Genomic DNA, 15,869 nt, shown 5'->3' with positions numbered 1-15,869 from the left:
ACTCGTCCTAGGCCGTTTCCGATTTTCACAAAAATTGAATCACATGATCAACAGACTCCGTAACGCATTCACCGATTCACACCAAACTTGGTGTGTGTTATAACAACTAGGGTCTAAGGTTAATTGCGGAGTTTCGGCGCACTGCCCCCTAGTGGTCCGGAGATACAAAAATCTTGCTTTTTAGCTTTTAACTTCTCAACCTTTTCGTCCGAAACTCATAAAACTGGTCTCTTTACATCCGGCAGAGCATGCCGAGTCGAATGATGTCTGATTTTCACAGGTCAGCCATTTTGGGCGTCGCCTATTTGCATTTTTGGCCAAAAATGCTATATTTTACCAACACATTCACATACTATTACAAAACATGGTATGCATCTTCAACCCCATGCCCTGAAAGTACTCAAAATCTTCTGGAGCAGCGCCACCTTTTGGCCAAAAGTGCTTGGCCCCTTAATTGCTGCTTGCAGCTATATTTGTTATTGTTATTATTATTATTAATATTATTATTATTATTATAAATATTTATTAACAGTTGAGTAGTTTTTTCAGGGTCCTACGAAGAATAGCAAAATCCAAAAATCTGCATTTATCTAAAATAAAATGGTTTTGTTACAATAATATACACTAAACCATTCAAAAACTTGAAGTCGTTATCTCTCTTATTTTGGTGATAAAATTGTTTAATACTTGTATTTGGCAAGGATGTGATGATATTCATATAGTCACAAAATATTTTTATTTCATATAAATACTGTTCATCAAAGAAAACTGGAAAAAAATATACTCCATTATATTCAACATGATCAAAAAAACATTTTTAAGTAGCTAATGAAAGTATTAGAAAAAATCTAAAGGATGATGTGTCTGTGGTAATGTTGCAAACAAAATCACCGGAATAAATAGCATTTTACAGAAATTTGTAGTTATTTTAAATAGTAACTATTGCAGTCTTGATGAGAGGAAAAGACTTAAAAATAATTTACTGTTCTGACCTTTTTTTTTTTACTGTTGTAGTGTAAGTTTTACATAAAATTAATATAAAGATGAAAAGAAAAAAATAGCTGGAGTACAAAAATGGCTTGCATTAATTAAATAATTAATGAACTAATGAAGCCTAAAAAAATAAATAATGTAAAACTGTCAGAATTACAATAAAAGCAAAACATAAATAATTGTAAAAGGTAGTTCAAAATACTAATAATATCATTAATAATGGTGTATAACACTTTACATTTACATTTACATTTAGTCATTTAGCAGACGCTTTTATCCAAAGCGACTTACAAATGAGGACAAGGAAGCAATTTACACAACTAAGAGCAACAATGAATAAGTACTAAAGGCAAGTTTTAGGTCTGTAAAGTCTAAGAAGGGAAGTATTAGTAGTATTAGTTTTTTTTTTTTTTTTTTTTTTACACCTACACTTTAGGTGTAAGGTAGTTCAAAATACTAATAATAACATTAATAATGGTGTACAACAGAAAAGTTATATGCATATGTAAGTACTTTTATGGATTGTGATGTCAGTGCTATTATCTGCATGTCTTCTAGTTGTATTTAGCAGATTAGTGCTGGGCAGTACTATCACTTTTTTTCCCTTTTTTTTTTTTTGATGAGACAAGCAATCAAGCATTTCCTGTATAGTAAGTCATGCTATATTTACACTGGTCATAGCCAACATGTATTTGTGTTTACTTCATAGAGACAGACAAACATTTGCCGCCACTCGTCCATCCTCTGTCCTCCTGGAGCAGCTCTCAGTGTGTGTGACTAAAGGAGAGCCTATCCTGTTGGTTGGGGAGACAGGCACAGGAAAGACCTCCACCGTCCAGTACCTGGCAGGACTGACAGGTAACACCTGAACTACATAGAGCGTATACATTTAACACTGAACACCACTGCTCACTTCTGTTCTCCTGCAGGACACCGACTCAGAGTGGTCAACATGAACCAGCAGAGTGACACGGCTGACCTACTGGGAGGGTGAGATGACAAGACTAATTTAAGTATTAAAAAGTAGAAAACTCTCTGAGAGCTTAATTTATTCCTGACCTTGATCTCTGTGATAATTGAAGGTATAAACCAGTGGATCATAAGCTCATCCTGTTGCCCCTCCGGGAAGCGTTTGAGGATCTTTTCTCTCAGACATACTCAAGAAAACAGAACCTGACCTTTCTGGGTCACGTCCAAACCTGCTTCAGAGGCAAACGCTGGCAGGACCTTCTGAAGCTCATGGACCATGTCTGCAAATCAGCTCTAACTAAGGAACTTCATGATAAACCCAATGGTAAGGTTCAAATGTGTTGTGGTTAGACTTTATTTGACAGTATGTGTACTGTATTGACCTTATTCTTCAATGCAGAAGTGTGCTCGTTTTTGCGATTTGTTTTAAAACTTCTGATTCAGCTGCTTATTGGAGAAATGACTTGAAATTATAAACCGCAGAAAATGATGAAACTACTTGCTCTACAAATAAGTGTTTGCATGACTATACATAAAGGTAGAATAGTGTAATAAGAAAATCAAGAAGCAAAATGAGCTGTTTTTAACCTCTAAAAATGAATGTAAGTGAATGAGAAACAGTGAGTCTCGAGCCAAAAAGACTCAAATGGCTGCGCAGGGAATAAGATGAATAGTATGTAAAGTATTTAACAACATTTATGTTTCTTGTTTCCAACATTATATTAGATTTATTGAACTATGAGTTAAGGTTAGAGACAGGTTTGTTGGTGTGATTAGGTTTAAAGGGATAGTTCACTCACCCTTATAGCCTTAAGTTTCACAAAAGAAGATATTTTGAAAAATGCTGGTTGCTGACTTTTTTTAGTACATTTTTTACTACTATTTGCAAATGTTTTCTTCAATGGAACTCAATGGTTCCAGCAATCAGCATTCTTTATAATATCTTGTATCTTCAACATTGGAAAGAAACTTAAATGTGTTTAAAACTGCACGAGAGTGAGTAAATTATGATAGAATTTTCATTTTTGAGTAAACTTTCCTTTAAAGTGCACATATTTTACCCCTTTTACAAGATGTAAGGTAAGCCTTTGGTGTCTCCAGAATGTGTCTGTAAAGTTTCAGCTCAAAATACCCATCAGATAATTTGTTATAGCCTCCAGAATCTGCCCATTTTGGTGTCTAAATGCATTGTAGCTGTTTTAGTAGCCCATGGCTTTAAATCCAAAAGAGCTGCTTCTCCCCACCTTCTGTTCTGAAAAAGCCTTTTTGAAATGATGAGTCACACACAAATTCTATTTGCACCACACACACTCACACATTAGCGTCCACTGACACCATCCAGATGTGGTGACTGTAGCGGTTAAGAATTACAGTACATACAGATTTTACTGTCTTTTTTACAAACATGCTGTGTTTTAAAAATGTTTTAAACTTAGAAAAATCACAGAGAGATGGAACAGATATTTTAATTCCATTTTATTTGCAAAAAAATGTTCAGTGGACATGTGTATACATGTTATTATAGAAACATGGTGCTTGTTAATCAATTTGGTATGAAGGGGAAAACCACACTCCTACATCATATTGCGGTGACCTCAAAATCACTGGAATTTATATCCTATTTTAACATCAGGATATTAAAAAAAAAGTAACTAACTGTGCTTCTATCACGCTAATATGACGGTGGTCACACTGTACATACAGGCAGTTCTGTCCAAACAGCTTACAAAAGATGATTTTCATCGTAGGTACCCTTTAAGGGTTGGATAATGGGTAGTGATGGAGTCAGGATTGTAATTCTAATGTACGATGTGAAAATGTCTACGTACACAACAAATTCATTGCATCTCTTGATTAAGTTAAATATTAATACATAAAATGTGTTCATCAATTTGCTGTGCAAAACATTATATGATGAGGCAATGGGTTAACTATCTCTTATGCACCAGTTATTCTAAAACATATTACAAAAGTGCACTCATTGTCTTCTGTAGTATGAAATAAATACCTTGAAAGTCAATGGGGGCCAGAGAAATATATGGATAAAGTCAGCATAAAACAGAAGTTGCAGTAGATTTTTCCTCACTGTTGTCATTTATAAACAAGTGAAATGGCTTATTGGGAAAAAAAAGTAGGATTGTATAGGTGTGCTGTTTGGAAAGGCTGATTTCATGTAAGTGACATGTTGTCCTGTGTTCATACCAGTAAACACTATCAAGACAAAATATGTTGATCAATCATTTCGAGTCCACATAATATTTAACATTTAAAAATGATTGGTGATAAATAATGTTTTTTTTGTTTGTTTGTTGAGAATGCATTATTTTTTCACTGTCTTTTTCCTTGTTCTGATAGCTGCCTTGCTGCAGGAGCAGTGGGAGGCTTTGGCTCTCAAACTCAGTCAGACGCAGGAACAGATCCGGGCCTGTGAATCTGCTATGGTCTTTGCGTTTGTGGAAGTAATTGTCACTGCTCTTTCCTCTTTTCTACAACCCTTCCTTTCTTTTCTCTGTTTGTTTATCTCATGCATGTTGTGACTAAATGTGTGTCCACTCAGGGAACATTGGCTCAGGCTGTGAAGAAAGGTGAATGGATCCTGCTGGATGAGATTAATCTGGCTGCTGCAGAGACGCTGGAGTGTCTGAGCGGGTTATTGGAGGGCAGTTCTGGGTCACTGGTGCTACTGGACAGAGGCGATACTGGTGAGTCTGTACAAAGTGTTCATCGGGAATTGTTTTGTCTTTTTATAGAACTGGCTAAATTTCTTTTATGTAAGCATAGGTTATTGTAGGTCATTGTTTCAACGGTATTTGTTGAAGACTAGTTGTTGTAGCTCAGCTAGTTGTCAGTGATTGATTGGCCAACAGTTTGCTAAATTTTTTTTTTTGTGTGTGTGTGTTAGTCTCCTGCTCACCAATACTGCAAATATATATGCAATACCACATTGTCCTTCAGAAATCAATAATAATAATAGTAATAATTATAATAATGATTATAATAATATATATAATTATTACTATTACTATTATTATTATCATTATCGTTATTATCAATGTATCAAAGTTTAAAGAAAACAATTGTGTTGCTTATAGTTGTTGAAAAGGATGATTTTTAAGGGTTAGACAATAAAAAAAGTAAAAAAGAACAAAGCTTGTATATAAAAGAAAAATATTTTGCACATAAATGCCAGCTATATTTGTATGTTTTACTGACTTTTGAACTGTAGTAGATTATATCCTGATGTACTGTTTCAAGCAAAATAAAAATAAACTGGCATGGCAAATACATTCATTCATTCATTCATTTTCTTTTCGGCTTAGTCCCTTTATTAAGCTGGTGTTGTTTTACGCAGTTGTTTTACATGGCGTATATTTTTTCGCAAAATCAGGCCAAATGTATTTAATGTAAAGTTTTAAACTTCCTGTTTTTGTTTTTTTTAAATATCTGTCATTCTTTTTTTGTAGAGCCTCTTTTTCGTCACTCGGACTTTCGTCTGTTTGCCTGCATGAACCCAGCCACTGATGTAGGCAAGAGGAACCTGCCACTTGGCATTAGAAACAGGTGAGAGGGGCAGAAGCTACTTGTAAAATATCTTTCAGATTTGTTTGCAGATACCAAATGTAATGCATTCTTAAAAAGAGAGTTCACTTAAAGCTTAATATTCTGTCATCATTTACTCATCATTCACTTGTACCCAACCTGTTTGACTTTCGTTCTTCTGCTGAACACAATAGAAGATATTTTGAAGAAAGCTTGAAACATGTAACCATTGACTTCCATAGTAATAGTTTTTTCCTACTATGGTTGTTTTCTGCTTTCTTTAAAATATCATATTCTGTGTTCAACAGAAGAAAGGTTTGGGACCACTTGAGAGTGAGTAAATAGTTGAATAAATATTTATTTTTTGATGAACTTTCCCTTTAAGTGTTGTGTTCCACTCTTTATGGGAGTGCTGTTCATATAAAATCATGTCCCTATTTATCTATCAGATTCACAGAGTTGTATGTGGAGGAGCTGGAGAGTGAGAGCGATTTACGAATCTTGGTCTCGGACTACCTCAAAGGCCTTAACCTGTCCAGAGGAATCATCCATGGGATCATCAGGTTTGTGTACAGTTCTTCAGGTCTCCACTGTCATTCATACTACTCGAAACTGGCTCTCCATTTAATTTTTTTATAATTTTGTTTTTAACCATACACACAATTTTTTCCGCCATTTAATTAAAAAAAAATTCAAATGTAGAGACAACAAGCAAACTATTGAATAAATGCTGTAATTGTGTGATCTTGTAAAATTTTTGTTTTCATTTACATCCTTAAAATAAATATAATTTTTACAGTGTGAGAATCACATGTCACTGATAGCACAAGTCACTCTTACTTGACAATGTTGATGATGATGATTTAAATGTGAGCTGACATGGCTTGTTTTCATTTAACAAATGTGTCCATTCCTTTTATAATGTTCTTTCCTGCTTCTCCCCAGTTTTTATTTGGCCGTTCGTAAGGAGGCTAACACTCGTCTAGTGGATGGTACAGGTCATAAGCCACACTATAGTTTGCGTACTTTATGCCGAGCTCTGAAGTTTGTGGCCTCTGATCCCTGCTACAACATCCAAAGATCCCTCTATGAGGTAATATAGCTGTTCTCCTTACAGTTAATGCCTGATTTGTAAATCGAAAGTCTGTATGTTTTCAGTGAAAATGTATTCTACGTAACAGAAAAAAGAATTTGTTTGTGTAAGGAGTTCATGGAGTCTCAGTGCATGGATGTTTCATACTTTTTCTTCAGTATCGCAATTAGTTGTCACTCGCTTCCATCATTATGAATAATTCTGTCTCTGCTACCATGTGTGAGACACTCTTATCAGCTAGATTGATTATAATGAAAGCTAGTTTGTCACGTCACAACACATCGCTCTTGTCTGATGTAGATTGGATATCACTCACTGGCACCATGCTTTCTAAATTGTACTTGACGTCAGGATTCAATGACAACTGCTCGATGGGTCATATTGTACACACTATTGTGAAATGCACACAAACAAAGCATGGCTATTTATTAAGTTCAGAATTTACCCAAAACAGAAAATATGCTGGTAGTTTACTTACCCTAAGACCATCTAATGTATTGATTGCTTGTTTTCTTTAGTACTTGGTGGTTCACAAAATGCAAGTGAATGGTTACCCAAAAACACTAACATGTTGAACAAAAGAAATACCTGTGGCTACTGATGATACACTTGAGGTCTTATGAAGCAAAACAATTGGTCTGTGCAAGAAACAAAATCCAGACTTTGAGAGAATTCAATCCAGACTCCATTTCATATTTTAAGAGCACTAATTGTGTGTAAATGATTAAAAGTGTGGATTTACTACTTTGAAAAATGTGTGTCAAACTTGTAGTCTTGTTCGTTTTTTTATGTTCCGAAATGAAACCGAAGATGTTAGTTTTTCTGCATGACGCTGTTGTCATGAAAACCAGTCACCATATGACTTGTTGCCTAATCGGGTGAAACGCTTTACTTTAATAATCGTTTTTTTAGGGTAGGATATCAGTTTTTCTTTATATAGGTTTCCAGAAGAAAATAGTTGATCAAAAAAAGTTTAAGTTTTTAAAGATGATTAAACAGAAATGTACAGTAGCCAACATTTGAAGTGGCTCAAAATTATCTTAAAACAAGAATAAGTGTTGTTCAATAGTCTTAGACAATTTTCAATAAAAAAAATGTTTGATCCACTTTAAATGTTGACGTCTGTATGTGTGCTTTTTGTTCCGACCCAGCATAAAACTGTTCTGATTTGTATTAATTTGAAGTTGTTAAGTTGTTAACAAAAGTTGAAAAGAAAAAGTTGAACTCCTGCTTTAGCCTGCTCTGTGTTTTGGTCAGTGTGTTGACACATGCACTCCTTTGCTCACGGCAATCCGAGTTTGATTCTCAACTTGACGTCCGATACGAAACCTTCCGCTCTCTCTGGTCCCCAAGCGTTCCTGTCAATACTCTCTACTGTCCTATCCATTAAAGGTGAAAACCCTTAAAAAATAATGATAAAAAAAATTTAAGCATCACTATTCATTTAGCCACTTTTACACTTGTTTTTTTTAAAGTATTTTTAAATTGAAAAAGCATTGCATTTTTAAATGGTTGATTTCTAAACGTGCATGCTTATTAAACTCAAGTTTTATTATAACCTATGTTTACTGGACCTGGAACATAAAGATTTGGACCTTTAAATTCATACTTTCTGAACCACTGGTCTAGAGTAGTTTCTGGCACATGAGGAAAGAGTGTTTTCATTTATGTAATTTGCACACAAGCAGTAGTTATTTAAATTTAAGTAAACCTGTTAAAGGCTTCTATTAAATATTGTTTAAAGCATTCTTTCTGTAGCTCATCAGGGCTCTGTACTGGTTTTTCAGGTCTGAGACAAATAACAAGTGTTTATTTTTACATTGTGCTGTGAAATGAAAATTAAAGCAGAAATGTATATTCATAGACATGTTATTATCTTTTGCAGGGTTTCTGCTTGAGTTTTCTTACTCAGCTAGATCGCAGCTCTCACCCTATCGTCCAGAAACTGGTGTGTCAGTACATACTAGGAGGAAATGTGAAATGTCTTAGACAGGTAATCAATTCAGAGCTTCAGTAAGACACTTTAATCCATCTTAATGCTAGTTTAAATGAATAGATTGTAGACTAGCATTTGAAGTTTTTAAAAATGAACCTGTCCTTCTTCTTCAGCCAATCCCTCAGCCGAAGGACCGCATGTGTGTTCAGATAGACGAGTACTGGTTGAGTCAGGGCGATAAGGAGCCCGCTGTTGACCCCAGTTACATCCTCACACCCTCCGTCAAGCTCAACCTGAAAGATCTTGCACGGGTGGTGGCCGCCGGGTAGGAAAACCCACCCTGAATATGTCCCCTGTGACGTTCCGTAGATCAATTCTTCTGTCGATACGTATATATGCAGGATCTGTCTGTTCTGTTGTGGGAGGGAGTGTAACCGTTGTAAAGGATGTCATTGGCTTTCCTTTTTTTGGGTTGTGAGGGTGATAGCATCTGATTGGTTCATCTGTTTTTAGTATCATTTATCTGGGGCAGTTATATATGGCATTATTGATTTTGAAAAACAAAATAAGTAAATTCTTAGTTGAACATCAGTAATAATGATGACCAAATCGCTGATTTGATTTTTTGAAGGATGTGACATTGAAGTCCGCTGTGCCATAATAGGAATAAATACTTTTTAAATGTATAAATACAACTGTTAAAATAAAAAATAAAAGATTTAACTAAATGTTATGTAATATTTTAAATGATCACAATATTACAGTTTTTACAGTATTTTTGTTAAAATTAATGAGCATGAGCTAATTTTTTCAATGTTCAAAGTCATGACATGGATTTTTTCAATTATTTTAATAGTTCTTCAGATTAACTTTTTGTAATATAATAACATGCCATGTAATGAGATAAAAAAATTCTCTCATTAGATATAGGCAACTTAGATTTTATGTGTATTTTTTTAGTTCCTTAGTAGTTATTCCTTACATGCAAGGAATTATGTTTTCATGTTCCACAATATTTCTTCTTTTTTTGCTTTTGTGTTACATGATTAGCATCCATCCAGTGCTCCTTCAGGGGGAAACGTCTGTTGGAAAGACCAGTCTAATAAAATGGCTTGCAGCTTCCACAGGAAACCAATGTGTGCGAATCAATAATCACGAGCATACAGATATTCAGGAGTACATCGGCTGCTACTCCTCCGATGAGCATGGCAAACTTGTCTTTAAAGAAGGTAAAGAGCCTTTTGTGTGCACACTAAGATGGAATGCATAAGTGTATCAATCTCAAAAGAATCGTGCAAAGAGATGTTTATGTAAATACAGGAATATGATACTAAAAACATGTCATTATAGGTTACATTCAAAATGCAACACTCTCAAATATCTGCTCTGTCTATATTCTTACTAATGGGTTCTTACACTGAAGTATTTAAGGATCCCTGATCTGCCAGCGATTCTAAAGGGATAGTTCACTCAAAACTGAAAAAATTTTCAGTTACTCAACATTCACTTGTCACAATCTTGTTTGTTGAACAAAAAAGAGGTTATTTTGAAAAATGTTGGAAACTTGTAACCATTGACATTCATGGTATTTGTTTTTTTCTACTATGAATGTCAATGATTACCAGTTTCTAACATTCTTAAAAGTACCCTTTGTGTTCAACGGAAAAAAAGAAACTCATAAAAATTTGTAACTACTGAGGGTGAGTTAATAAAGTATAATCTTGGGTGAACTATCCCTTTAATGCTAGGCCATAATCTCCATAGAAATTGGTACCTTCCCAGTATTACAAATATCCAAATTATCCCCAATGGTTTATAACAAACATGTTCAGTAATGCATACTATTCTTCTTCGGTTTTTGCCATTTTAAATAGTTATTTTGGCATTATTAACATGATTTATTTAATTTTAGAATATTATTATTATTATCAAGAATATGAGTGAATGTGTACATATTACATTGCATTTGAAATTATATTTGATGATTTGACAGTTGTTAATGAGAACTATTCATTTTTAAAACAAGCTGGTCCCATCTTAAAATAAGATAATGGCATTTTGTTACTGAATTGTAGACAGTCAATGCAGTGTCGTATGGCATTGTCTGTCTCTCTCTCTCTCTCTCTCTGTTTATTTAAGTGTTAAATTGACCTTCTGTTTGTGTCAAATTTTCATGTAAACAACGTATGATTTTTCCCTGAAGGCGTCCTGATCGATGCTATGCGGAAAGGTTACTGGATCATTTTGGATGAACTGAATCTTGCCCCCACTGATGTTCTTGAGGCTCTGAATAGATTACTGGATGACAACCGGGAGCTCTTCGTTGCCGAGACACAGGAAGTGGTCAAAGCCCATCCCAGATTCATGCTCTTTGCCACCCAGAACCCTCCTGGGCTCTATGGGGGCAGAAAGGTCTGTGTGTTTTGCCTTTGTGATCTATTGTACAGTGAAACAATAGTGTGTTTAACTCAATTTTACATAAGTGGATCTGAATACTGTATTTGCCAGTATTGACATCATTAATGATATCTAAATATAAATTAACCCAAGTGTCTTTAATTTTTGTGAAGGTTCTGTCCCGAGCGTTCAGAAACCGTTTTGTGGAGCTGCATTTCAATGAGCTGCCCAGTTCAGAGCTGGAGAACATTCTCCATCAGCGCTGTAGTTTGCCTCCTTCCTACTGCTCCAAACTCATCAAGGTCATGCAGGACCTGCAGGTGTGCAGCTCATTTTGTTGCATCGTCGTACAAGATTTAAGTGTGTGGTTCTGTTTTATAGTTTGGTGGTGTTTGTGTCAGTCTTTACGTAGAGGATCCAGTGTGTTTGCTGGGAAACATGGGTACATTACTCTGAGAGACCTGTTCCGCTGGGCTGAACGATATAGGCTGGAGGAGCAGAGTGAATCCTCGCGTGATTGGCTGCAGCATCTGGCTGATGACGGTAACATCCGATGTCAAACTTTTGACTCGTGGAGTAGAATGTTCAAATTCCAAATGAAATAGGCAACTAGCTCATATAAGATCACTTTTTCATATTATTTCTTATTTTTAAATTGTATTATTTTTATTTAAGTAGTTAAAATTAATTTATGGTTTTTATTTTATTTATCTATAATAATCCAGTACAGTATTGTATAATGTTACAAAACAGTAATATTGCAAAAAACGTTTTGTGCAATAAGTGCATTTAAAAGAAGAGTAAAATAAATAAGTAATAATAGTATTAAAGAAGAAAAATGTCTAAATTCCATTGTAAATTCAGAATATGCAGCATTTTTACTTTTTTATATATATATTTGATGCCACTAGGGTTTTTATTGTCGTTTTATTTTTTATTTATTTATTTTTGTAATATTTTTAGGAGCTTTTCACTTTTTTTTTTATTGGAAAGGACAGTAGAGGTTGCAGACAGGAAAGTATTGAGAGCAGAGAGAGGGGAAGGGTCTGCAAAGGACCTCGAGCCGGGAATCGAACTCGGGTTGCCTTGAGCACCATGGTGCTATATGTCGGTGCACTTAACCACTAGGCTATTGGCGCCGACAAGCATTTTTACTTTTATCCTAGGTTTTTTATTTATATGCACACGCAGAACAAGAACAAACATTGGCTTGTACTATAAATATAAATTTAAAAAAAAAAGAAAAGAGACAAAAAAACAGTCACAAAACATACAGTCAAAACTAAAGAGGGTATGTAACTTCTACCTCAGAGGGGTCACTGGGTTGCTCTTGAGATATAGATTTGTCAAATAAATCAAATTGACCCCAAGTAGCCAAATATTTTCTTATAGAGCTAGTCCTTAAAAACATCCGAATAACAGATATCATATCAGATATCCAGTTTTGGATTGAGGCGGGTAAAGGTGAATTCCAATTATTAAGCGCTAGTCTTTAGCCACCACCATGCCTTGCATTAAAGACTCTTGCATTGTTCGAGGGAGAGAAGGTGTGTTTTGTGAGAAGCCATACTTCTCACAGAGTTCTAAATTAGGAATTTTACACTTTACAAAATGTCTGATTTGCAAATTAGGGGGGAAAAAAGTGTATGAGGGAGATCAAATTATTTTTCTTAAACCCAAACATAATAAGTTTTATCTGTCTATGCCGGTAAGAATGAATGATTCTGACAGATCGGTGCTTATTATTATTCTTAACAGGAAAAAATCATGAAAAAACTATATTGTTTAATTTTTTTTTTTTAATGAATAGAAAGAATGCTGATTTGGAATAGAAATCTTTGGTAACAAAGTGATAATATAGGATTTAATGCATTCTTGCTGAATAAAAAACATAAATGTACTGTGACTATAATTATTATATACATTATTAACTATAATCCTTCATTATTTAATAATCCCTGTGTTCACTCTTTCAGGATACATGCTGTTGGCCGGCCGCGTCAGGAAGCCGGAGGAGGCAGTCACCATCCAAAACATTCTGGAGAAACATTTCAAAAAGACGGTGAACCCAGATGCTCTTTTCTCTGAAGGCCAGGTCACCTCGCAGTTCAGTGAGTTTTCAAGCACAAACACATGGACGCCGCCGCATTCTGACATCAGGTCGATGACTTTCAATTAGTAATGTTGAATGTTGTTCTCGTTAGTTGTTCCACTGCATTATCAAATAAACAAACACCAGGAGCATGGCACAATGTCTTAATGATAAAACATCAACGTCCAGCCTGCTCTGATATAATAGTCACTGAATGGAGGTTTATCGATTGTATCCTGTGATGCTCTTTTTTTTATACTTTCCGATGATTTAAGACAGCATAGTCTTTTTCTGTGCTGAATTATTGATTCTGATGCTAAGCTAAAGATCTGTATGATTAGCTCACTGTATAACTAATGGGCAGATTGATTGTTTTAGCTGGCTAAGTTAGTTATATTGATGGCTTGGCACTTGGCAGGCCCATTTGTGAACAGTATTGCGGGTGTCCCTGAGGAGTTCGGTCATGTGGTGTGGACGCAGGGCATGAGGAGACTGGCTGTGCTAGTGGGACGAGCACTTCGTTTCGGAGAGTCTGTCCTGCTTGTTGGGGACACGGGGTAAGCTGTGACACAGTCCTTGGTTGAACCTGAATGTAATCAGACCTGCTAATGTTTTGAAGTAGATGATTGGAAATTAATTTAAAGCAGTGATGACCAAACCTTTTCGTACCTTTTCGGGCCAAAAACCAAATATCATTGATAGCTGCGGGCCAAAGTTAAATATACTTAACTATTTTATATTAAAGTTGCCATGGGTCTTTTCCTATTTTTTTTCATAATGTTGAAAAATAAATAGAAAACATTACTTTGAATTGTATTTACTAGTGCAGGATAACTTTTTTAATTATAACTTTTTGCGATTAAAAACACAGTGGAGGTGAATGCTGAATACACTAGTCAAGCAGAGTCTGTCTTTGACGTGATTTGCTCACCAAAGTCCTCTACACATCAGGTGACATTACATACATTTGAAACTAAATCTGAATAATTGTAATATTTATTTCAGTTAGCTTTTTTGTAGCTTAACAATAAAACAAATGAATAAAAGGTTACATTAAATTTGAAATTTCTAAACCATCCACTACTGTATTCTTAGTATCTTGCCTTGTAGCACTTCGAGTTTAAGAAAAGCGCATTACAAATAAAATGTATTATTATTATTAATATTATTATTATTATTATTATTATTATTATTATCATCTCCATCATTCCCCCTTTCTTCTCAGGGCCAAGTTTACCTGTGCTCTCATGTTCATTTTAAATAATTTAAATGAAACTGAAATGAGGATTTTGTGTCTTATGGTTTTGGTCCAACTAAAAATTTACTACAAATAAATACAACAATGATGAATAATTACATTTGTGTCCTCTTTTTAACAAAGTGGTTTTCAACCCCAGTAAATTTCCAAGAGTATTTCTAGAAAAATAAATAAATAAATAAAAGTCATATTTTAAAATGCTTAATTTATACATTTGGTAGTGTTTAAAGAGACCCCCTCCCCACCATATTTTAAATACTTTGATGAATGCCCAGAAAAGTTTGACATAAATGTAATTTGTAATTATTATTAATATTACCTAAATCTTGCACAATATTTCATATACTGTATAGCAGTGTTTCTCAACCCCATTCCAGTGGGACCACCAGTTCTGCACATTTTCCATGTCTCCTTCACCAAACAAAGTCTAGATCAGATACGCAGCCGACCGGAAGTGCGATATGCACATCAATATAGCAGAATTTTTTATGACCGTGTATAACAATAATTAGTATTTTTACAGTACACTGACGGTTGGGCTTAGGGCTGGGGTGGGGGTAGGCGTTAAAAAATTTAATTTAATAGATAACATAAATAATACTCGGTTCAACCACTGTTTTTACATTACTGTGACGGTTGGGTTTAGGGTTGGCGTGAGGGTAGACGTTAATAAAAAAACAATAAATGGCAAATTTTAAAAAGTATATAGATAATTCTTGTTAACTTCCGGCCACAATCGTATCTGATTTAGCAACAACCACCTAACACACCTGATTCAGATAATCAGCTCATTAACAGAGACTGAAAGACCTGTAATGGGCATGACAGACAAAAGAGACATCCAAAACATGCGGTGTTGGTGGTCCTCAAGAAACGTGGTTAAGAAACATTGCTGTATAGCATTGCTTAATGACAATTACAGCCAAAACACTAAAATGCTAAGCTGTTAAGCTGTGTGCTCATCTGAGAGTGGTGCACAGTAATACAAGCAATGATACTGTTTTCTGCCAGAAATTCCTATTAAAAACCAATAAACTAATACCACCTGCCATTTAGCAATAAAATATTTTAGCATCTGTTTCAATACAAAAATGTGCCAGGACAGGAAATAAAAATGTTCTTAAAAACATGATTTATTACTATAATAATTAGTAAGATGACTAAAGTTCATTGGGTTCACATGACTCTCTGTGCTCCTCCAGGTGTGGTAAGACCACCATCTGTCAGCTGTTTGCCGCACTGGCTGGACAGAAATTCTTCTCCCTGAACTGCCACTTGCATATGGAGACATCAGACTTTCTGGGTGGCCTTCGTCCAGTCCGTCACACGGGAACACAACAGGTAATATTCACATTGTGGAGTCTAAAAATGAGTGTTTCAGTTTAAAAATCAGATTACTGTCAGCTTACTTGTTTATTAAATATTGTATTTAATTTCAAATGATTTCAATATGTGTCAGGCTGATGCGGAGGATGGTCGTCTTTTTGAATGGCATGATGGGCCACTGATCCTGGCGATGAAGCAGGACGGAGTGTTTCTGATGGATGAAATCTCACTGGCAGATGACTCAGTGCTGGAGAGACTCAACAGG

At 35.1% G+C, this 15,869-nt stretch overlaps 1 protein-coding gene across 1 annotated transcript in view; it reads left to right on the top strand.

Moving 5' to 3' along the window:
* Positions 1–15,869, top strand: part of mdn1 (midasin AAA ATPase 1) — a 70,774-nt gene that overhangs the window by 14,201 nt on the left and 40,704 nt on the right. Inside the window, exons 14-31 of the mRNA XM_087298163.1 lie at positions 1,703–1,851; positions 1,923–1,983; positions 2,076–2,287; positions 4,318–4,421; positions 4,520–4,664; positions 5,427–5,523; positions 5,952–6,065; positions 6,448–6,595; positions 8,481–8,588; positions 8,705–8,856; positions 9,582–9,760; positions 10,735–10,943; positions 11,102–11,248; positions 11,330–11,471; positions 12,905–13,039; positions 13,439–13,577; positions 15,481–15,619; positions 15,738–15,868. Coding sequence (XP_087154289.1) covers positions 1,703–1,851; positions 1,923–1,983; positions 2,076–2,287; positions 4,318–4,421; positions 4,520–4,664; positions 5,427–5,523; positions 5,952–6,065; positions 6,448–6,595; positions 8,481–8,588; positions 8,705–8,856; positions 9,582–9,760; positions 10,735–10,943; positions 11,102–11,248; positions 11,330–11,471; positions 12,905–13,039; positions 13,439–13,577; positions 15,481–15,619; positions 15,738–15,868 — 2,511 coding nt within the window. The remainder of the gene's footprint in view (positions 1–1,702; positions 1,852–1,922; positions 1,984–2,075; positions 2,288–4,317; positions 4,422–4,519; positions 4,665–5,426; positions 5,524–5,951; positions 6,066–6,447; positions 6,596–8,480; positions 8,589–8,704; positions 8,857–9,581; positions 9,761–10,734; positions 10,944–11,101; positions 11,249–11,329; positions 11,472–12,904; positions 13,040–13,438; positions 13,578–15,480; positions 15,620–15,737; position 15,869) is intronic.

This window comes from Danio rerio, chromosome 20, assembly GCF_052040795.2.
Source record: "Danio rerio strain M-AB ecotype USA chromosome 20, GRCz13ab, whole genome shotgun sequence".
Lineage (NCBI taxonomy): Eukaryota > Metazoa > Chordata > Actinopteri > Cypriniformes > Danionidae > Danio > Danio rerio.
Note: the sequence above shows the minus strand (reverse complement) of the source record. Positions and strands in the feature narration are given on the sequence as shown.